Source organism: Dendropsophus ebraccatus, chromosome 6 (genome assembly GCF_027789765.1).
Source record: "Dendropsophus ebraccatus isolate aDenEbr1 chromosome 6, aDenEbr1.pat, whole genome shotgun sequence".
NCBI lineage: Eukaryota > Metazoa > Chordata > Amphibia > Anura > Hylidae > Dendropsophus > Dendropsophus ebraccatus.
In genome coordinates this window covers 64,891,002-64,915,481 of record NC_091459.1, presented here as the reverse complement: position 1 = coordinate 64,915,481, position 24,480 = coordinate 64,891,002, and the positions used below count along the sequence as shown (strand labels likewise).

At 43.4% G+C, this 24,480-nt stretch overlaps 1 protein-coding gene across 3 annotated transcripts in view; it reads left to right on the top strand.

Annotated features, from left to right (window-relative positions):
• ATP13A3 (ATPase 13A3) overlaps positions 1-24,480 on the top strand; it is a 189,981-nt gene that overhangs the window by 33,303 nt on the left and 132,198 nt on the right. For all 3 annotated transcript variants that reach the window (XM_069975062.1, XM_069975063.1, XM_069975061.1), the window contains exons 2-3: positions 13,242-13,338; positions 15,387-15,560. In XM_069975062.1, coding sequence (XP_069831163.1) covers positions 13,294-13,338; positions 15,387-15,560 — 219 coding nt within the window. In that variant the 5' untranslated portion in view covers positions 13,242-13,293. The remainder of the gene's footprint in view (positions 1-13,241; positions 13,339-15,386; positions 15,561-24,480) is intronic.

The window sequence follows — 24,480 nt, the reverse complement described above, 5'->3', positions numbered from 1 at the left end:
AAGAAAATGAAAAATTGAAGGCTAGAACAACGTTTTAGTGTAAAAAATAAATTTTTCTTTTTTCACGCCATATTGTTCGGAAAATCTGTGAAGCACCTGTGGGGTCCAAATGCTCACCGCACCCCTTGTTACATTCCTTGAGGGGTGTAGTTTTCTAAATGGTGTCCCTTTTAGGGGTGTTTTTTAGGTTTTGGCACCCCAGAGCCTCTGCCAACCTGAAGTGGTACAGTCAAAAATGACCAAATATAACGGAGGCGTTGAAATTCACTAGGCGCTCCATTATATCTGAGGCTTGTGGTTGCGTCAAATAGCGCAATAGGGCCACATATGGGGTATTTTTATAAAAAGCAGAAACGGGGCAATAATTATTGGGGTGCATTTCTCTGGTAATAGGTTTATAATTATGAAAAATATTGGATTACAGTAAAATCTCTGCACAGAAAATTAAAATTTTCACATTTCTTACACACTTGGCTTTTATTTCTGTCACTCCCCTAAAGGGTTAAAACACTTTTTGGATATGCTTTTGCAGAGTGTGGGGGGTGCAGTTTCTGAAATGGGGTGCTTTTGTGGGGCTTTCTAACATACAGGCCCCTCAAATACACTTTAAACCTGAACAGGTCCCTAAAAATATCTGATTTTGAAATTTTACTGAAAATTTGGAAATTTGCTGCTAATGTTTTAAGCTTCCTATTGTCTAAAAAAATGAAATATCGTTTAATAAATGCTGCCAACATAAATTAGACCTGTGACTTATGCTATTTAATATATAATTTATGTGGTATAACCACTTTCTGTATAAGCAAAAAAGTTTCAAAGTTGGAAAAATGCATTTTTTCACATTTTTTTCACATTATTTGGGTTTTTTTCATAAAGATTCGTTATGAGTATCGACTCCAATTTACCAGAAATGTAAAGTACAATATGTCACGAGAAAACAATCTCAGAATCAGCCGGATAGGTAAAAGCATCCCGAAGTTATTAATGACTAAAGTGACACTGGTCATATTCATAAAATTTGTCTCTGTCATTAAGGCCATTTCAGGCTCTGTCCTTAAGGGGTTAAAGGGGTTACACAGCGCTACAAAAACATGGCCACTTTTCCCCCTACTGTTGTCTCCAGTTCAGGTGCGGTATGCAATTAAGCTCCATTTACTTCAATGGAACTGAGTTTCAAAACCCCACCCAAACTGGAGACAACAGTAGGGGGAAAGTGGCCATGCTTTTGTAGCGCTGGATAACCCCTTTTAATAAGGTTGAAAAAAGACAAGAGTTCATCAAGTTCAACCTACAGAAGGCAAAGTTCAACCAGTGCTAAAGGCAAAAACTCCTTTGAGGCAGATGCCAATTGCCCTATTACAGAGAGAAAAATAACCTGCAGATATGCCTGTGCAGCTGCGTACCTGCTGGTTATGTAGCTGTTTTTTTCCCGGTTCACCTTTAAGCCAGAACCATACTCCAAATTGTTGGCTTATTTGTGAGGCACAATTTTGCATGTAGGCAGTTTTTTTGGAGATGATTAGGCTAGGTTCACACTGCGTTTTCAGCATCCGTTTAACGGATCCGTTTTTTTTAACTATAGGGTCAGCAACGTTTTTTGGTCCGTTTTGGTCCGCCAAAAAAAACGGATCCGTTTTTTTTTTTTATAATGGAAGTCAATGGAAAAACGGATGCACACAAATGAATCCGTTTTTTGCAATCCGTTTTTCATGCGTTTTTTGCAAAAAACGGATGCGTTAAACGGATGCTGAAAACGCAGTGTGAACCTAGCCTTACTTGAGATTTTTGGCTCTTTGTAGTAGTAATACGTTTACAATTTTGTCTCCATTTGTTGTTGATTGTGGCACATTTTGTTTAGAACACGTCTCCAGGTATAGAGCGTAGAATGGTTACAGTTTCTTGAAGGTAGGTAGTTTTTAGCACTAAAGGAATTAAAGTACTGGTATGTTTTGTAGTTGGGTCTTCTACTATACAATAGTCTAAACACTAAACAAAAGCATACCTCAAAATACAAGTCCCCAGATGGGAAGTGATAAAGCCAGTGCGGCGTATGTGGCTTTGTGAGCATTTTCCATGTATTCATGCTCCTTCTATTATGTCATTTCTATTGTTGGCTGACCCATTCATTTAGTGATTTGTCAGTAAGATCTGTCCTGTGCTTAGTTTTTGTGTTCAAGATTAAAGAGGTTGTCCAGCGAAAATCTTTTTCTTTCAAATCAACTTATGTCAGAAAGTTATATAGATTTGTGATATACTACATTTTAAAAGTCTTCCCATACTTACCACCTGCTGTATGTACTGCATGAATTGGTATATTTTTAGTGTGACAAAGTGCTATCTCAGGGCTCCAGACTAAAAAATTTACCTAGGAGCCATTGGCTCCTAACCTGAAAAATGTAGGCGCCAAATATAATATTTGGTCGCCAACATTTTAAAACATGTAAAATTAATGTTATGTTAAATGGGACTTACTGTGTGCAGAGGCCACAGCAGCATCCTCCTTTAGATTCTTTCTTTTCTTAGGCTCCGTTCCCACTGAGGAAAGGTAGCGGAATTCCGCGACAGAATTGTCCGCCGCGGAATGCCGTTCGCCTCCCACTCATAATGGGAGTCTATGGGAGGCGCGCGCTCCTGCCCTGTCCGCGCTAAAGAATGAACATGTTCATTCTTCAGCGCGTACAGAGCAGGAGCGCGCGCCTCCCATTGACTCCCATTATGAGCCGGAGGCTAACGGCATTCCGCGGCGGACAATTCCGTCGCAGAATTCCGCTACCTTTCCTCAGTGGGAACGGGGCCTTAGTTTGAAAACGTTCAACATGGAAACTTGCAAATTGACAACAATATACAGTCCACTAGAATGTGTGAGGTGGTCTACAAGTCAGGTTCTGAGTCAGTGTATATACATACAGACACTGAGGGAAGTGGTACTGTGCAGTGTATATACATACAGACACTGAGGGAAGTGGTACTGTGCAGTGTATATACATACAGACACTGAGGGAAGTGGTACTGTGCAGTGTATACATACAGACACTGAGGGAAGTGGTACTGTGCAGTGTATATACACACACACTGAGGGAAGTGGTACTGTGCAGTCTATACATACACACACCCCCCCGCACTGACTACCGCACCGACTACCGCACCTGGCCGCCATCACAACAGACACTACCAATCAGCCGCCCAGGCCGCGGTCCCCCCACACAGATTAGTGGCCGGCCGCCACCCCTGCCGTCCCTCCGGTTGTACTCACCCACTATCCACAATCTTGGTGCCGCTGGGGTGCACTTGAAGAACCGCCGGGTGAGGAGAGGCGGGAGAGAGGCGCTGGAGGAGTGTGGCGCCTCTGCGTCCGTCCGTCCAATGAATGAAGGACGTGCGGGATGACGTCACTGGAGAAGCGTGTCCCCGCACACGTCATCCAGCACATCCGTCATTCATTGGACGGACGGACGCAGAGGCGCCACGTGCTTCGGTGCAGCGTGCGGAAGTCCTTAAAGAGACAGCCGCCGCCGGGGCCAGTCGCAAATGGCGCCCAGATTAATAAATCTGGGCGCCATTTGCAAGATATCAGTCGCATTGGCGACCATTTTGGTCGCCATCTGGAGCCCTGTATCTGCTGACATCTTTCCGAGACAGGAACTGTCCAGAGCAGGAAAGGTTTTCTATGGGAATTTGCTGCTGCTCTGGAAAGTTCCTGTATCAGTCAGGGGTGGCAGCAGAGAGCACTGTGTCAGACTGTAAAGAAAACACCACTTCTTGCAGGGCATACAGCAGCTCATAAGTATGGAAAGACTTGCGATTTTTAAATAGAAGCAAATTACAAATCTGTATAACTTTTTGGACACCAGTAGATGTAAAAGAATAATTTTCGCTGGATAACCCCTTTAAGATGTAATGGCTTTACATCTATGTAAAGTTTTAGAAAGTTTAGTATTTTTTTTTAGTATGTATGTCAGTGATAGCTTTATCTTTTGTGTAAAGAAATATTGCAGTTTGAATAGTTAGCTAATGGTTCACCTCATATGCTATTTTTTCACAGTATTTTTGCTCAGTATTTTGCAACCAAAACCGGGAGTGGATTGAACACACAGAAAGGCTGTGTTCGCACTCCAAATTTAGTGGATGGCTTTCATTAAACGGCAGATAACGGCTGTTTTTTCAAAACAACGGTCATTGTTTTTAAATGAGGGCCATTATTTGCCATTAAATTGCAGCCATGCACTAAATTTCAACATTGTGTGAACATAACCTTTCTGTGTGTTCAATCCACTCCTGGTTTGGGTTGCAAAAATACTGCTTGGGAACATAGCACATCTCCCTGTGTGCTGCGGCGGATAGCAGTGGATTTAAACGGCCACACAAATAATACAGGGATCAGCTGAAGTTTGCCAGGTGTAAAAGGAGCCATGTTTTTCCGGCTGCATTATCTGTGCCGTCTGTAGGGGGAAGCAGAGAGGGCATACGGCGCAGCCCCTTTGTGCACCGTACGTGTCCCAGCAGCCAGGGACCGCGGGTATCAGTTGGCGCAGCCATTTAAAAGGTGAAGTGCCAGTTTTACCATAGGGCAAACAGCATAAGCACAAAACCCCTCCAAATAAAAAGAATTGGACTTTTTTTTTCAATTTCACTGCATAAATAATCTTTTCCCGGTTTCGCAGCATAATTTTCGTTTTTGCGCTTTTGCTTTTTCCATTTTATGTTTAAAAGTCCATAGCGCTTGCATTTTTTCACCTAGAAACTTATATGAGCGCTTATTTTTTTGCAAAACCAATTGTACTTTGCAATGACAGGCTTTATTTTTCCATAAAATATGCTGCGAAACCGGAAAAAAATCATTTGCGCTGTCAATTGAAAGAAAAATAAAAAAAAATTGTTTTGATTTTGCGGAGTTTTGCATTTACGCCATTCGCCTCATTGTAAAACTGACTTGTTGTGCATGTTCCTCAAGTTGTTACAATGATTACAATGATATGTAACATGTATAACTTTTCTTTTATCTGATGGCTTTTAAAAAATTCAAACCATTGTTAACAAATATACGTTCCTTAAAATTGCTCCATTCCCAGGCTTATAGCGCTTTTATTCTTTGGTCTATGGGACTGTGTCAGGTGTCATTTTTTGCGCCATGATGTGTTCTGTCTATCGGTACCTTGGTTGCGCAAATACGACTTTTTGATCACTTTTTATTACACTTTTTTCTGGATTTGATGCGACCAAAAATGCGCAATTTTGCACTTTGTAATTTTTTTGCGCTTACGCCGTTTACCGTGTGAGATCAGGAATGTGATAATTTACTAGTTCGGGCGATTACGTGTGCGGCGATACCAAATATGTTTATTTGTTTATTTATTTATAAAATGGTAAAAGGGGGGTGATCGGGACTTTTATTAGGGGAGGGGATTTTTTTTTATTAATAAAAACACTTTCTTACTTTTTTTTTTTTACATAAACTAGAAGCCCCCCTGGGGGACATGTATATACACAGATCATTGTAATCGGTCATAGATTGCTTTGGCCACAGCAATCTATTGCCGAGTCGGGATCAGCGTAATTGCGACGCTGAGGCCCGCTACGGGCAGAAGAACGTATCTCGCAGGGGGGGGAGAGATCCGTCTCACTAGTCACCAGGGATATGAAGTGTAAAGCACTTCAGTGCAGCTGTCAGGATTGACAGCTGCATTGAAGTGCTTATTTAGCCGGCGCGGCAACGGGACCCACGCCGGCTAATAGAGGCACTGCCGGGAGCGGTGCCGTTCAGAGCGGGGTCCCGCCGGGACCCCGCTCTGAACACCTCCCGCGGCGCCATGACGTACCAGGTACGTCATGGGTCACTAAGGGGTTAATATATATTCATGATGTGAAACTTGATCTGTCATATGTGACGAAAATGCAAAAATAACAATAATTGGGTAGGGGGAGGAATACTTTTTCATGGTAGGTAAGTAAACCATCAAATGATAGGAAAACATTAGCTTAGCCTGTTCCGAAGAAGAGATCAGAGAAAATCTTGTCTATACTGTATCAGGAGAGACAAAAAGAAAGGGGCGCTTCCTAGTGTATTAAATTAAACAACTGGTGGGTGAGGAGTCTAGATTAAAACCTCTCACCTAGTGGAGTTGTGCTATAAAATTGGCACAACCCTATCGTAGGCTTCACAAGATGCACACCACAGCCAGTTCGGAAACACCAGTAAAATGGTGTGTAGAAGTGCAGTAGCGATCCAGACAGGACCAGGACCAAGGAATCCCTCTTAGCACTGGCGCAGGCATGAGGATCACAGGGGTGTCACACCCCTGTGATCCTCACACCTGTGCCGATCCTAAGAGGGATTCCTTGGTCCTGTGCAGTATGCACCCGTTTCATATATTGGACTCAGATAGGCCTTTGTCCACCTTTTGGGTGATTTTTGTATTTGCATGTACTTGCTTGTCTTGAGTTCCTCTACAGGAAAGCAGTGTGCATTGTGTACATTTTTCCCACTCCCTACCCGTAACTGTGAACCAAGGCACCACTCAGATACCACATCCTGGATGTCAACAGATGGAATATTCACCCAGTGTAACCAAAGTAACGTTACCTATGGGAGTAGATGCTGCTTTGTTGCTTTTTTTGCCCCTGTCAGTGTACTCTTAAAATGTTTTTTTTTTGTCCTAATTATATCAGTATTTTTTGGTTTCTGTTATGTAAAGTGAAAGATCCCAGAAACTTCCTGTGGTAGATGGACAATAGATAAATATCAATTTTATTTTAGTATTTCTAGAAACATGGCATTAAAACCAAACTGATAACATGTATATAATAAAAAAGCATCTTATGTGTCTTCATGTGACAGATATAGCTCCTGGTAAGACCACGAGTTTCTCCATGAGATTCCAGGCCCACCCTGGATGCAGTGTACTTGCCTTATTTTCCTCTTTGTCTCACTACTTTTTTTTTTTTTTTTCTTTCTTATCCATGGTTTTAGAAGTACCCAGCATAGATCTGGTCATTGTAAATGGAAGGAAGGGTTTGGTCAGCAGCATAATATCCTATAGTGCTTTACCCTGGTAGATAACATCAGGGCTCATGCATGCACATGGAACTCTGTCCGAGGACTCCACAAGCTGTCTGTTAGGGTTGAATAGAATGAGCCGCAGCACTTGTCTGGGCGCTGAAGGCATATCCTCTACAAGGGCCCGATTAGAATTTGCAATTGTTCCAAATAAACAAACAGTGCCAAATTTCTTTGATACTGTAATCTTTTGATAAAGAAGTTTGAAAGGTCCTTGGAGACCTTTTTTTAGAATTTAGACAAAATAGTTGAGTGGCAGGACTTCCCATGCTGATATGCTGTGGGCTGCTGAGTACGGCTTCACTTGGCCATTGATAACAAGAGGAATTGCACTGGCCTGTGGACTGTTGTAGAGCAGCTGGGACAAGGTAACGTTACAGAGAAGAAATGTTGGAGCATGCTCAGGTTTATGTACTTGGAGCGTATTTGTTGTATTGGTGTTCTTCTCTTGTACAATACCATTATGTTTCCCAGGAATATCCTGGCAGGGGAATAAGCTTTCTTGTGCTCTCTGCAGCAACAGAGGCTTTTACCTAGGAAAAGAAATTTCTTGGTGGAGTTAGTGAGCATAAGCTGTCATAGAGACAGCTTCCTAAGCCTTGAATCTTTTCCCCACCTTTGGAGACACTTGAGAATGTACACCCTGTAATGTGCCAGCCGGCTTAATTTCTGCAGCTCTGTGAAATGCTAGTGTGTGCTGGTGGGATGCCATCATACAGTGGTGACTCTGTCTTTCCATAATGACGTCATTGTGTTGCATTTTGTTGGCTCTGGCAGCCCTTAGAGACGCCTCGTGTGGGCGAGGGAATTACCCCGTGTTGAGCGTCTGTTTCTGGATGGATTTTTCAATGGTGCTTTATGTTCTCTGCTGCTGTTAATTGTGGATTGATGCTATGATTGTGCTGTATAGCGATAACATATTGATATTCTCTATAAAGTATTTGAATTCAGCAAAATGTTACTTTCCTTTTCTTTTTGTCTCTGGTCTTATATTTATTTCTTAATTTGAAATCTAAAGAATACACGTCATTTCAATCTACTATGATCATGTGTATGTGTATAAATCGTCTGCTTGGTTGGAAAAAAAAAAATCCTTTAGTGATATGGGCATATGGAAATTGTGGTGGAGTAGAGATCTGCCCTGCAGTGTATATGAATGTCTGTCATCTCTGTGAGCCATAATGCATTTGAGGGGGAATAACAGCACTTTTGTTCACGTATCTATTGCTAAGCACCAGCTTTTTGACCAGTTGTAAGAGTAATTATGACCATGTTGTGACCTGCCAGGTCTGACGCTGTGTGACGCCAGCCTGACTAGGTAGGTTTGGATACTAGCTGCTTTGTCTACCTGAAAGCGGCAATTGAGCAGATTTAGTTGTTGCTGGGAACCTTTCGTTCCGAGTAATCCCTCTATCTTCAAACTTTATGCCAGGCTCTGCAGTACAGGTTTGCCTTGTGTGATCAGGGCGGTATTTTTCAGTCTAGCCCAGTTTCAGTCCGTTAGTTCTCCAAGTTTGGGCAGGATGAATACAGTGTGTTATTTTTAACAGTAATATTGTCTTGCATTCTTTATGAATGACTCCTGCACCACAACTTCTTCCATTGAATCATCACCCACTTAACTCCACTGCCGCCACACTCTTTCGCCAGTGCTATGCTTGTCCTTTAAAACCTATTATTTTTTTCTTGCACCTGTCTAAATTGTCTGCTTCTTAACAGTGAATAACACTTTTCTTTTACTGCTGCTCCATTTGATCAGATATGTAGGAGTAAACTGATGAGAAGGTGGCCTCAAGACAGACCTCTTAAATTATTACAATAATCCTGTAGCCTGCTAGGATCTGAAGCTTATGATAAACAGAGCGGTGAAAAGATCTGTCATTTACTGATGCATTCAATATACATACTGTTTGACGTTTTTCCCACCAAAGCACAACATTATCACATGCTTCACTTTAATACAGGTTGCACAATATTTGGGAGGTATTTTGTAGATTTTTTACAATTCAAACGAAGTATACTTTTAAAAATGGTAACAATAGTGTTTTTTTTTTTCTTCTTCAAATATCCTACATAAACAGTGTAAAACAATCTGGCTGTTCTCAGAATCCCAGCATAGAATACTCCCCTGCCACTGATTACCACCAATGCTGTTCTAAGGGTACCAGTCTCTGTTGGCTATGCTTCCTCTTCCCAACACATAGGCGGTAACTGAGTGAAGCAGTCACCTGCTATAGTCAGTGATTGGCTGATGGGCATTTCCTGATAAAAAAAAACCAAAACCCTGAAAGTGCAACAGCATACCTCCCAACCGTCCCGGATCCAGCGGGACAGTCCCGATTTTGGGGTGATGTCCCGGAACGGCCCCCACCCCGCCCCCGATGTTCGCACCGGCAGCTGCAGCTCTTACACTGTGAGCGCTCCTAATGAGCGCTCACAGCGACACCTACTGGCCGGGCATATGTCCCTCCTGACGCCGCTCCCGACACTGAGGAGGTGATGTGCAGGCTTCCTCTTCCAGCCCCGCGGCGCCGAGCTGGAGCTGGAAAAGGAAGCCCATAGTTGCCAACAGTATGACCCGTTAAGCCCCGCCCCCTGTACCCACCGCGGGGCTAACTAACCAGCAGAGTACACAGGGAGAGAGGAGGAGAGACACCATGGACAACTAGAAATATGGTAAGAGACTGATCCATTATACTTACCATATTTCTAGTTGTCCATGGCGTCTCTACTCCTCTCTCCCTGTGTACTCTGCTGGTTAGTTAGCCCCGCGGTGGGCGCCGGGGGCGGGGCTTACCGCGATGGGGGCGGGGCTTACCGGGTCATACTGTCGGCAACTATGGAAGCCTGTACCAGAAGCTTCACGAGATTGGGTACTAAGGGGCGTACTAAGAAGGTACTAAGGGGCGTACTAAGGAGGTACTAAGGGGCGTACTAAGAAGGTACTAAGGGGCGTACGAAGGAGGTACTAAGGGGCGTACGAAGGAGGTACTAAGGGGCGTACTAAGAAGGTACTAAGGGGCGTACTAAGAAGGTACTAAGGGGCGTACTAAGAAGGTACTAAGGGGCGTTCTAAGAAGGTACTAAGGGGCGTACTAAGAAGGTACTAAGGGGCGTACTAAGAAGGTACTAAGGGGCGTACTAAGAGGCACACAACCATGGCTGTATTAACAGCTGCTGCTGCCCTAGGCACTAAACTTGAAGACGCCCCATCTACACGCACCTATTGGCGATACCAGACCTGACCAATACCACCATACCCCCCACCCCCCTGGAAAAGACACCAGATTTACTGGCAAGTCTGAACAGGAGGAGGGAAACTAAAAAAAATATAAACTATATAATATGTGGGGGCTACACTATGTGCTTTTGGGGGTCTCCTGCACAGGAATGGGGCCTATACAATAAAGGGGCTGCTACGGGCGAGGGCTATACTCTATGGGGACTGCTGCACAGGGGGAGGGGAAAGATGGCATAAAAAAAAAAACTGAAGCAGAGAAGACGTCCCTTGTGAGTCACCGAATACCTGCAATACAATCACCTATAAGGTCTGCAGGTGTACAGCCTCATCTACCGCTATATGGTGACTGCTGAGGGAGAGGACTGCTCTGTGTAGGTGTGGCTACCTACTGTTGGCTTGCATTCCACCCATGTCTTGGAAGTGTTATAAATAGAGATTTGGCTCCTATCTGCCCAGTTGTAGGCTTGTTCAGCCCAGAAAAGGCCAATGCTGATGTGTTTTTGAGGTAACCTTAATGTGTTACTGTCGTTTATAACTTTCAAAATCTAAATCAACAGTGGATGTAAAACGAAGCAAGTTTGCAATATACATTCATAATTTTTTTTTTTTTTTGTTATCATGCTGTAAAAAAATCTGAACTTAACAGAAATCCAGGTCCAGTCCCCAAAAGGCAGATTTTCTGTTTTTTCCTGGTTGAAAAAAAAACTGCTGAAAAACACAGGAATTAACATGACTGCCTTGTCTTTGTGAGCACTCAGATGGACGGGGATACACAGGATTTCCTGTTTTCTGACTGTTTCCTGTGTTTTTATTTTTTTTTTTAAAGTCAGAAAACAGGAAGTGCTGTGTTCTCCATAATGTAAAAAAAACAAAAAAAAACGAATGTAAATTGCAAACTCTCTTTATATCACATCTACTGTTAGTTATAACGACAGTGACACATTAACATGGTACACTCTCTTGTTTGATCAAATAATTTGCTAAGATCCTCATTTAGATCCTCTATAGAGCAGGTTTTATTGTACGTATGCCAGGGGGAGTATGTTCGGTAAGCACTTGCACCTGTTGGTTGCTGTTGCACTTTTTTTTTTTTTGTCTGTATTTAAGCCACGTGCAGCATTCAACCTGCAGTGTTAACAGGGGCATAGGGGTGCTACAATTTTTCCTGAGGTATTTTCTGATATCATGATGGAGATAACTGGCAGCAAGGGCAGGCACAGATTTGGCACCAGTTTTCAATCAGTAGAAAACAAACAATGGTAGCCTTCAGCTTATGCTGGTGATATGGATGAGACTTAACATTTAAGTACTCAAGGGATAAAATAAATATAAAACTATTTGCAGATTCTACTATTTGTAATTTGTGGATAGTGTCTTTGAGCTAGATAATTTAGATCTTTACTGATGGCACTTATTATGTCTTTGGTGTGCAGTAAAGAAAATAGCAGAGACCTTACATTTGTAGGTTCAGGTTTATTCCAAACCAGTGACCCACAGTCCTTCAGAGCATTATTTTGGGAGGTTTTACATTGACTCCCTCTGTTTGAGCATGAATTCTGCTATTTCATCCCCCTCCCCTCCCCAGAATCCGCTAGGGTATAAACTTTAAGGTGCGTTGGTTTAAAATTAGAGATGGTGTGTACACAAGTCTTAAGGTTAAAGTGTCACTGTTTAAATTTTTTTTTGCAGAAATCGATAGGCTATTTTAAGAAACTTTGTATTTGGGTTTATTAGCCAAAAAATGCATTTTTATCATGAAAAAGCAAATTTAAGCTCTCCCCCGTCTTTATGATTGTCTATGGAGAAGGGAGGGGTGGAGGGAGATGAGGCACCAAAACAGGACAGCAAAGAGTTAATTTACAGCTACATCACCAGGCTATTTCCTCTGAAGTCAGCACTGACCTCTCTGACCTCTGAATACTGGCTTTCATACAGCTCCCACTGTGTAATCCTTTGCTCTCTGCCCTCTGCTGGCGACTAATCTCCTTCCTTTCCCCTCCCCTCCCCTCTTCATAGGTTAGACAGGGCTCGACTGATGTACAGGAGATTTCCTGATTCTGAGCAGTGAATGAGAGAGGAGAGGAGGGAGGGGGGGCCTGGGAAAAGTCTTTTTGAATGCAGATAATAGCATATTTGCCTAATTAACCCAATTACAAAGTTTCTTAAAATCGCCTGTACTATTGATTTCTGCAAAAAAAAAAAAAAAAAAAAGACTCTTTAAGCTCGGATTCAGACATGATGGATGGACTGTGGATTTGCGGTGTTAAAGTATAACTACTATTTTAAAAACTTCTAACCTGTCATAGCATCATGTCAGAAGTGTATATCCGCTGGGGTCTGGCTGAGAACTCCGCCGATAGCTAGAATGAAGGTGCTGCCACGCGCGCTATTAGCAGTATACGGAATTTGGCACGCTGTTGCAGAGATGGAGGGGCAGAGTACGTGTCAGCCCCTTCGTTCTAGCTATCAGCGGGGTTTTCAGCAGCCGGACCCTGATTGATATACACTTCTGACACGTCAGAAGTTTTTTAAAATTGTAGTTACACTTTAAAGTCCTCAGCAGGTTTCATGTAATTGAGATTAAAAAATCTTTTTTTCCACCCGCTGTAGAATTTTTCTTAAATAAAATTGACCTGAAGCAAAAATTTTTAAATCCATGACATGTTATCTTCTGTTGTTGACTTGTTTTACAGCAAAAACCTCATGTGTGACACTTGTGCATTCACTACAGATATGTGACAAACCTGATAGTTCTGCCACATGTGGACTTGCTCACGGGTCCTTAGTGTTTGTCACATATGGTAATGTAAAAAGTCAAATTTCACAACAGAATTGAGCTTATATTATAATGAAACTAGATTATTATCCTCCATATTTTAGGAACCACAAGGGTCCGTAATGAAGTGTCAGCTGCTGATGGTTTTTGTTTCCTTTTTATTCTTTCAGCATAAGTCCGGTATTTTGAAGTTTGGAGAGACTCTTTCTGAACTCTGTGAAAATGGAGAATGGGGAGAAGATCAACAAGGATCTGGAAGATGAGATGGTTAGTGGATTTTTATGGTAGTCAGTTTTACTTTGTTTATCTTGTTAGCTTTTAAGAAACATAAAAAATGTACAGTAATACCTCTCTTCTCGAACACAATCTGTTCTGGAAGGCTGTTCCAGAACTGAGCAGTTCGAGAACTGAGCTGTGTGTTCCCATAGTAAACAATGTAAATGTTTTTTACAGTCCATGGGTCAGGTGCAGAGTGCTCGGCCCACAAAGTCTAAAGACTAGCAGTAAGTAGCGGTGCGTTCCCTGCAGCGGAGGCAGATAAGCAAGAGCGGGTGGCTGATTGAACTTGCCTCACCTCCCTTTCTTTTCCTCCTCCAGCTTTCCCCAGCACCGTAGACCCTTCTCTGGGCCGCCGTAGCCAATCCTGTAACAGCCGGCCAATGCTTTTCCCGGGCCGCCGCCGCTTCTCCCCACCACGGGGAACAGCTCCACAAGCCTGCACCAGCTGTCTGGAGCCATCTCCAGGCTAGCAGTACCTGTGCTTCAGCGCCAGCAGCCGCAGAGGACCTGTCAGTTCACACAGTGGAGCGTGCGGCTCCGGTCACACACTCCATTGTGTGCAGCGGTGAATTCGGATGCAGGCGGACGCGGTTTTGCCCGCATCCGAATTCAGCAGAAGGGAAGATCATCAGCCAGGATGATCTTCAGTAACACCGGTTGTTCTGTGATCCGCCCGGGTCACAGAATGGCCAGTGTTATACATAGTGTGAACTTGACCTTAGGGTGTGTTCACACGTGCAGGATCTGCAGCAGATTTGATGGCGCTGATTTGAAGCTGCATGTTTGCTTTGAATCTGCAAGTTCAAATCTCCTCCATCATATCTGCTGCAGATCCTGTACGTGTGAACTCGCTCTTAAAGTGACACTGTCACCCCCTTTGTGCATTCTGACATCTCTACACAGGTGTTTAGGGTAAATTTAGCATTTTTCATACCTTATTTCATATCATACGTAATGGTGTTTGTTCAAGTAAAAAGTGTCCTTTTATCAACTGCAGATTGTATTAAGTGGGCGTGGCCCTCATGGCATTGGCACCAATTAGCCCCGCCCATAATGGCACCATTGGTCCCGCCCCCTTGGCGCCTATTGGTTAGCCGACGTAAAGGGGGTGGGGTCTAGACCTTTCGGCCAGCCTGCTCCAATGGCCGGCGAGGGGGTGGGGCCAACTGTGTCATTGTGGGCGTGGCTAAGTGGCGCTAATGCCACGAGGCCATGCCCACTTAATACAATCTGCAGTTGATAAAAGAACACTTTTTACTTGAACAAACACCATGATATATGATATGAAATAAGGTAGGAAAAACGCAAAATTTACCCTTTACACCTGTTTAGAGATGTCAGAATGCACAAAGGGGGTGACAGTGTCACTTTAAGGGTATAGTCACGTGCACTTAATATGCTGCAGATTTGATGGTGCGGATTTTAAGCTGTGGATTTAATCAATATATATCTGAGGTCTGCATCACATTAAGTACATGTGAACGTACCCTAGAGCAGTGCTTCTCAATTCCAGTCCTCAGGCCTCACCAACAGGTCATGATTTGAGGATTTCCTTAGTATTTCACAGGTGATATATTTATACTCACTGCATCAGGTATTCTTTGTATGGGAAATCCTCAAACATGACCTGTTGGTGCGGACTGAGGACTGGAATTGAGAAGCACTGCCCTAAGGGGTGTTTCTGGAGAAATTTTTACTATTTAACTGGGCTCCGGGAGCAGAAGTAGAAGGGTAAGCGAGTAAATCAAGCCCTGGTCAGAGACCCGGAAGTGCTTTGCTTGGAAATGTGCCAGAAAAAACTATTTTGCTAAGAGATAACAATCTATAGTAGTTCATCAGCGGGTGGGGGGACTCTACTTTTAACACTTGTTAATTAGCAAGAAGCTGCTGATCCTCAGCTTCACACTTGGAGCTGACAGATGGGGATATCCTGCAATTAGAGCAGCGTATTCTTGTTTCACTTCTCCAATGTGGTGTCTGATGGGTCCATTTGTAAACTACTTTGGCATTGTAACCACTTTTGTTTTATTACACAGGAGATTTATGGATACAATCTGTGTCGGTGGAAGTTGGCTTTAGTAGCTGTGGGTGTGTTATGTACTGGAGGATTTCTCCTCCTTCTTCTCTATTGGATGCCTAAGTGGCGTGTGAAAACAACTTGTACTCGGACAACATTGAAAGACTGTGACGTTGTGCTGCTGAGAACAACCGTAAGTCTCTAACAACATGCTGAGAAAGCAGATCTACTTCTGTTTGTTTATTGAATATCTGTTGGGATGTTCATCAAACAAGCTCCTGTCATGTTCATAATGGTAGTGATACAAGTGTGTACTTGAGCTTCCTGTCGTATGTATAAAGCTATGACTGTGATACACTGTTTAAAGTGGTTGTGCGTTTAAAAAAATTGATAGAGAGAAGACTTTGGAGAAAAGTATTGAACACATGAAGAAAAAGAGGTGCAAAAAGCCAAGGAAAGTCCTGACACCAGCTGAAATCTGGAAATTGAACAATATCAGCTGGTTTAACTGATGTCCTCTAAAAATGTGTCTCATTATCAAAGTGCCACACAAGAATAATCTCATGATGGGTAAAACCAGTGAGCTGTCTCAAGACTTTCGCTACCTTATTGTTGCAAACATTGGTTGGCATTGGTTACAGAATGATTTTTAAACTACTGGGTTCCAGTGAGCACTGTTGGGATCATAAACATAAGTGAGAAGAACATTATTTCACAAACTATTCACGACCAGGTGCTCATAGCAAGATTTTAGACAGAGGAGTAAAAATAATTCTCATAAGAGTTGTACACGAGCCAAGAACCATCTCTCCAGAGTTACAGAAAGACCTGGAATCTTGTTGCGAAGAAAACCATAAATAATACAGTAACAATAAAACAAAATTTCCCGCTGAAGTTTTGTTCGGTACTTGAACATTGTTTGGTATCCAAAATCAGGGGAGATAACTGTTAGCTGACTGTTACTGAGGTGTTCAGGAACCCCAAGGTTACAGGAGAGGAGGATTCCCGTCATTATGGCGGGACTCTCCACTTCTTTACAGGGTGTTCCCTGCAGCTGAGAGAAGCAGAAGCGCCTGCCAAGTTTAAACAGCCACCCACTCCTGTTTTTCTTTCGCTGCTGCAGTGAACACAGCGGGGATTCCCTTCATAATGAGGGGAGTCCCCTGTGCTGCTGCCCCCCACACCCCCGCAACACTCACCTTGCAGCTGCTGGCTCTTTCCTTGACTGATCAGACTCCTCGACCCTTCTTGAAGCAGCTCCTAGCACCCTTCTTTAGGCCGCTGTCGCTGAATTTCGTGCAGGATCAGTGGCTGATTTATGCACCTGGTAAGGGGTGCAAGGTGCTGGGGCAGGCTCGCTGATGCCTGTAGCTTGGGGAGTTGGCAGAGTCATTCGGAAGAATCGGGTGCCGAGGGTCGATGGCGGTGAAGCACGGGTGCTGGCGCCTTAGAGAAGGGTGCCGGTAGCTGCTCCAGGATGGTTAGAGTCTGATATGCCAGGGGAAGAGTTTGTACTTCCACAGTAGGGAAATGCACCATAATTTGCCTTTCACATTGCACTTTCCACTGTTTTAATTTAGCATCAACTGATTTTACGTGTAAAAGCAGGGAGCCAAGAAGTTAGGGCCCCGAAGCTTGACGCTCAGCTTTGAGAGATACTTGGTAATGTCCGACATAAATGCTAGATCACACAGCCACTTTCATTCAGTATCAGTATTCTCTGAGGTTCCTTTTACACGTACAGATAAAACACTTAAGCGAACGACAAGCGATGATTTTTATTTTTTTTCCTTTTAAACAATAGCAGTTTAGACAAAAAAGTACTGATGTAGGCAAATTGCTATAAAAAGTTGTATGTCATGTATCCATGACACTACTGTCAACATCACATTGTTGAGCTGCAGTGACTGTGCACAAGACTGAGATGATTTGGTTCTTTCTTGACAAATGCAGTCAGCCCTTTTTGCGGCCTAACCATGGCTGGAGCTCTGCCTCTAAAAAGACCACTTAACTTTTCAAATGCTAGCTCAGACATCTTCATTGATAAACCAAGACTCTGGAACACATCTACACCTCTTGTAGTACCATGCATTGCGTTCTATTGACAGCAGTTCCTCTCTTGTGTCATATTCTGCTGTTATCCCACAAACAAAAATGGCAAGTTGGGCAGTATTTGGCTTGTGACAAGAAAACAGACGTATCAGAGGGAAAAACTCAGTGAATCAGTGTTTCTTCAGTATTTTGTGCTAAGTCAGTAATCGGTTCTCTGAGACAAACTAACATCCTGGGGCTAACAACTCTGCAGCAGACATCATGCACACTTTCACAAACTCTTTCTCTATCAAAGGCCTTAGCTTCATTGGGATTAATTCACTCACTACATAACTTGTTTGTATAACTTTGTCCCTGTCACGATGAGGCTTATTGAAAGTAGCTGCTTGTGATTCTAGACTCTGCTGAAGTGCATTGATTTGGCCTACCATTCACAGAGTTTAGTATGTCTTGTGCTGTAATGACTCTAGATTGATGATTGTTTGTTTTTACGCGCCTATATAGGAGAGTTCATGTTTTTGTGTTTCATTTTCATTCAGCCCTCATCAGTATATACATTTTTTGAGTATGCATATAACCCCTTAATTTTCAGCTCTTGTCCAGAGAAGTACTGTCAGTTTATAAGCCTCCCTATGTGCTCTACATCCACCATGTTATGGATTTTCCTATTCACTTGTTTTTATAGTGCTTGAAAAGCACTATATTGTAATCCGTATTCTTCTTCTTCCGTTTCTTCTTCCAGCTATTTTTCTGCGGGTAATACAGCCCGAACCGCTTTACGCACAGACTCCGTTCAAACTGCGTTTTGAAGCCCTCGGCGGTGTGAGGTGTGCTATCTATTTTTCGTTTCGATCAGATTTGTCGTTTTTAAGAAATTACGTTTAAAGACCCCAAATTTCCCATAGAAAATAATGGCCCTTTGCAAATAATGGCCACACTCTAACTGCTAACAGCCAATCACAGCACATATGCAAATAGCTGAGATATAGCAGCCAATAGGAACTCTTAAGGTCTCGTCAGGCAATGTATCACACCATCCACAGTCACATGTCCACTATTGGCCAATAGAAGATGTAATATATGTAAGGTCCTTAATGATTTTGTCTCACTGACATGAGTAAGATTGTCATGGTAACCGAGCAATGATCTTTACCATTATAAGTACCCAGATCGCTCTTAAAGGGACCCAGGTCACCCTTAAAGGAACGCAAGTCGCTCTTAAAGGGACCCAAGTCGCCTGGGTGCCTTTAAGAGCGACCTGGGTGCCTTTTAAGAGCGAAATATGTCCGTTAAGGAGCAATATGGGTCCTTTAAAGAGCGAAATGGGTCCCTTTAACCCCTTAAGGACCGGGCCTGAAATGGCCTTAAGGACTGGAGCAAATTTTATGAATATGACCTGTGTCACTTTATTCATTAATAACTTCGGGATGCTTTTACCTATCCAGCTGATTCTGAGATTGTTTTCTCGTGACATATTGTACTTCACATTTCTGGTAAAATGGAGTCGATTCTTATAACGAATCTTTATGAAAAACCCAAAATAGCGTGAAAAATTTTAAAAATGCATTTTTCCAACTTTAAAACTTTTCTGCTTATACAGAAAATAGTTATACTACATAAATTATATATTAAATAGCATTAGCAACATGTCTTCTTTATGTTGGCAGCATTTATTAAACTATCTTTCATTTTTTTAGACAATAGTAAGCGTAAAACATTAGCAGCAAATTTCCAAATTTTCAGTAAAATATCAAAATCAGATGTTTTTAGGGACCTGTTCAGGTTTAAAGTGTATTTGAGGGGACTGTGTGTTATAAAGCCCCACAAAGCACCCCATTTCAGAAACTGCACCCCCCAGACTCTGCAAAAGCACATCCAGAAAGTTTTTTTTAACCCTTTAGGGGAGTCACAGAAATAAAAGCTAAGTGTTAGAAATTTGAAATTTTTAATTTTATTGTAACCCAATATTTTTCATAATTATGAACCTATTACCAGAGAAATGCACCCCAATATTTATTGCCCCATTTCTGCAGTTTATAGAAATACCCCATATGTGGCCCTATTGCGCTATTTGACGCAACCACAAGCCTCAGATATAAAGGAGTGCCTAGTGAATTTCAATGGCTCCGTTATATTTGGTCATTTCTGACTGTACCACCTCAGGTTGGCAGAGGCTCTGGGGTGCCAAAACCTAAAAATCACCCCTAAAGGGACACCATTTAGAAAACTACACCCCTCAAGGAATGTAACAAGGGGTGCGGTGAGCATTTGGACCCCACAGGTGCTTCACAGATTTTCCGAACAATGTGGCGTGAAAAAATACAAAAGTATTTTTTAAAAATAAAACGTTGTGCTAGCCTTCAATTTTTCATTTTCACAAAGTGATAAAAGGGAAAAAAAAACACAAAACATGTAGCGCAGTTTCTCCCGAGTACGGAAATACCCCACATGTGGACATAAAGTGCCAAGCGGGCGCAGGACGAGCCTCCAAAGGGAAGGAGCGCCAAATGGCTTTTGGAAGCTGGATTTCACTGGAATGGATTTCAAGGGCCACCTCGCATTTACAGAGCCCTCGTGCTGCCAAAACACTGGAAACCCCCCACAAGGGACCCCATTCTTGAAACTACACCCCTCAAGGAATCTAACAAGGGGTGCAGTGAGCATATGGACCCCACTGGTGACGGGCACATGTGTAGAACATGTGCCGTGAAAATAAAAATACCATTTTTTTCATTTTCACGTCCCAAATGTGGCCGTCACCAGGGGGCCATATACCCGCTGCCCCCCTGGTTAGATTCCTTATGGTGTGTAGTTTCCAGAATGGGGTCACTTGTGGGGGGTTTCTACTGCCCTGGCAGCACAGAGGGTTTATAATTGCATCATGGTATCCTCTAATGGGAATGGCGGCCATACCTATTTAGCTGGGGAAAAGGGACCATTCTAATTTATTTGGGGGTATTAGGCCAATTATTAGTTTATAAGGTTGAAAATGACAGGTGTCCATCAAATTCAACCTGTGTTGATCCAGAGGAAGGCAAAAAAAACCCTTGTAAGGCAAACGACAGTAGCCTTATCACAGGGAAATATTCCTTCCCGACTCCATAATGGCGATCAGAATAATCCCTGGATCAACGTGACCCCTGAAATAGGAATAAGGGCCAGAATTTAGATAATGTGGAACTCCGACGACGTGTGGTACGCCTTGAAGCGATCCAGTATGCAGAGGCCGGGGTGATCAGGACAGGCGTCACACTGGAAAATGGTGTCCTTCCTGATCCCCCTGTTACCCCACACTCTGCACTTCTTCTGGGGTCTCCCGTTCTCCTGTGTGTGTGTGTGGGACGTCACCTGGAAAATGTTGTCCTGGTGCGATACGGGGTCACTCATATCCAGAGGCGCTGGGTCCGCTCCATGGCTGCTAAATATTAGGGCTTTATTACTACTTCTGATATTTTCGGATCGTGCCGCAAGCTATAGTATCTCAGGCAGCGAGGGACCAGAAAAGGAGGGTGCTGGTATAAAAGTTATCCCCGTACAGGTGGTGACCTTTATCCAGCAGTGGGAAGATCAGTTCCCGAACGATCATCCCACTAACTCCGAGGATGGGGGGGGGGGGACATCTGGGGGCTGGATTTGGGTGTCCCTTCCTTTATACACTCTAAGGGTACGTGCACACTGCGGAATGGCGAAGGATAACCCTTTGTGCATTCTGCAGCTGGCACCCACCGGCGGACTGATGCGGGCGCGCGTCTCCGTCCGTGTCATAGACTCCATTCTATGCACGGGCAGATTCTGCTCTCCGTCTTTGGACGGACGATGGAATCCGCCCGTGCATAACATGGAGTCTATGACACAGGTGGAGACACTCGCCTGCATCAGTCCGCCGGTGGGTGCCAGCTGCGGAATGCACAAATGCACAAAGGGTTATCCTTCGCTATTCCGCAGTGTGCACGTACCCTAAATCTGTAAGTGTACCCTGAGGTACTCTCACAGAGTTTGTAGAATTTCACGCCATACCGTCATCTCTTATTGGGACGGTACTGGCGGAAAAGACGTGTCTGGGAGGCAGCATACGCTACGCTACCCCCAGATACGTCATTGGAGGATGAGGATGAATGGAGGAAAGAAGGATCCCCCCATTCATCCTCATTGGCTGTTTCGGTGTCGGAGGCAATAATAGCAGATGCGCCCGATACCGAAAACACGCCGGGGGCCACTTTTATATAGGGATTGGTATATGGGGTATGTAGTGGTGTAGTGTCAAACTTTATTCAATGTAGTGTAGTGTGGTGTAATGTAGTGTTTTTTACGTGTTTTTTTTACAGTAAGTATAGAAAAAAACACCTACGCCAAAAATGGTGTTGCTGATAAATGCCGCACTTATGTGCGGCACTTATCAGCAGACTGTGGCAGTAGGATGTAGAAAAAAAACACCCTACGCCAAAAAGGAGGAGTTACTTTCGTGCGATGCTGATCAACACTCAGCGGCGATAGGGTGTGGAAAATAGAAATTTTTGGGGGGAAAAACAAAAAACCTTTATTGCATACTGAACATCCCTATAGCTGCTGATAAGTGTATTACACTTATCAGCCGCTAAGGGGCAGCAGAGCGCAAGATCCGAAAAAAGACAACGCTGGAGCCGAAAAGCCGAACGGGACGTCACGGAAGGAGCCGAAGACCCGACAAGAAGATGAGGACGCCGCAAACCCGGAAGACGCCGATCAGGACCCCGGGACAGGTGAGTAATGTACAAATACCTGCTCTGGACCCCTCAGCTACCTAGCTGAGGGGTCGGAGCAGGAATTTATAACTTTTGGGGACTTTGATCGGGCCGGTGGCACCGTGACCACCATTACTTCGGACAGCACCGACTGCCATTTTTTCCGGGTCACCGATGGCCCGGAAAGGTTCCGATCGCCGCTATTGGCTGATCTGAACTGATAAGCCTATAGCGGTGATGGGGGGGGGGGGTTAACATACCTCCATGCCGACAGGGAGAGATGGCCTGCAGTGTATTTCTGCAGGCCATCTCTCCCGATCGCATGCGGCCGGTCCGCGGCGCCCTCTTAAAGGACCCGCGTACCGGTACGTCATGGGTCCTTAAGTGACAGTGATCCATGACGTACCGGTACGTCATGGGTCCTTAAGAGGTTAAGAGCGACTTGGGTCCCTCTAAGAGCGACCTGGGGCTCTTTAAGAGCTAAATATGTACCTTTAAGAGCAAAATGGGTCCCTTTAGGCGCGACCTGGGTCCCTTTAAGAGCGACCTGGGTCCCTTTAAGTGCAAAATAGGTCCCTTTAAGAATGAAATTGGTCCCTTTAAGAGCGACCTTGGTTCCGTTAAGTGCGAACTGGGTCCCTTTAAGAGCTGGTAAAGGGGGGCTCTTTTCAAGCACTATGTATTTCCCTGGAAATGCAAATCTAGTTTAAATTTGTTCCCTTCAGAACAGTATTCTCCCTTACATCTTATCACCCAAATATTCACATTTATCTCTTGTACAATAAATGCTATAAATTGTAAGGGACTACAGAAGCCAACATTGAAAATAAATGGGTTGTCTTGTTGTTGCTGTGAACTAATCTGCTCCCGGCATATTCTGCAGCAGCTCTTGATCATGAAGGCTGCACAGCTCAATGATTCAAAGTTTATTCTCCACCATATATCTCCTGCCTATTATAACTCCATAAATACCAGCACTCAAGGTAAAGCGATGTGGAGCAGACTGTTCCCAATAGTGCTTTCACCTACTAATTTGTGTTACACACTTGTGGCTGTAAAATTGGACAGACTATAATGGTGCGTTTACATGGGCAGATTTATCTTACAGATTTTGGAAGCCAAAACCAGGAATGGATTTGAAAAGAGGAGAAATCTCAGTGTTTCCTTTATGACCAGTTCCCTGTTTATGGCCTGTTCCTGGCTTTGGCTTAAAAAATCTGTCAGATAAATCTGCCTGTTTAAATGCAGCATAAGAAGTCAATGTAGATAAGTTTCGTAGTGCCACAACTTGAAGTAAATAATTTTTACCTGCTTTATCTACTTTAGTACTTTGTACTAAACTACAAAGCAGAAACCTACAGAAACTTCCTCGATGTCTAATATGTTCACTGGGAGTGGGGGTGGGGTGTGTTAAATTCTTTTTACTGATTTCCAGAATTCTGGAGCCCTTTTACTACTTTATTGACTTTAGATATTGCCTTTTAAAATGCCTTTCAGTTCAAAAATACCTTGCATAAATCAGACTTCTCAAATAAAAAATAAGTGTTGTTTCTTTTATGTGTTTGTAATTAAAAATTTTCTAAGCTAATATGGGATGTAGCTCATATACTTCTCCTTCTGAGCAGGCTGTGGAGTTTGTTTTGGAGTTGGAAAATATGAACCGGTTCCGACTCCAGTTTTAAAAAAATCTTTCAAAATTTTATAATTGGGTTTTGATATGAATTTTATAAGTGTTCCTCATCAATATATTTTATTTTCTATCAATCTGTCTTTATAACAACTCTTTCTTACATACATTTAGTTTCCGCCATATATCAGTAATAAAGCACTGTCCCTTTTAAATAAGGGTGGTCGGGGAGAGGTTGGTGGTCACTAATTGGCAGTTTGTCTCTGGGCTAGAAGTGTCCATTGTGTGGGTGGAGATATGTGCTGTTCCCTTCCTGGAAGCTGGATGATTGTATATGAGCAGCAGTGTAATATGAAGATATCCTGTGTAATATAGAGAAGAAGAAGCCATAAGTAGTGCAGCAGGAACCACTGTCCTCAATGAGGTGTTTTCTCTCTGGGAGAAGATTGTGTGTTTGTCTTCAGTGTGCTATGGCTGCAGCAGGCTGTGTGTGTTTGCGCTACGGCTGTAGCAGGCTGTATGTGTGTGTGTGTGCGTGCAGTGGCTGCAGCAGGCTGTGTGTTAGACAGAGAGGCAGAAATTAAAGGGTTATTCTGGGCAACAGTGAAAAGTCCAGGGAGGACAGGGGGTGTTGGGATCATAATTAAGTAGTTATATTTACCCGTTCCCGTGCCCCCAATCCTGTGATGTCATGGCCCCACTCAGAAATTCCC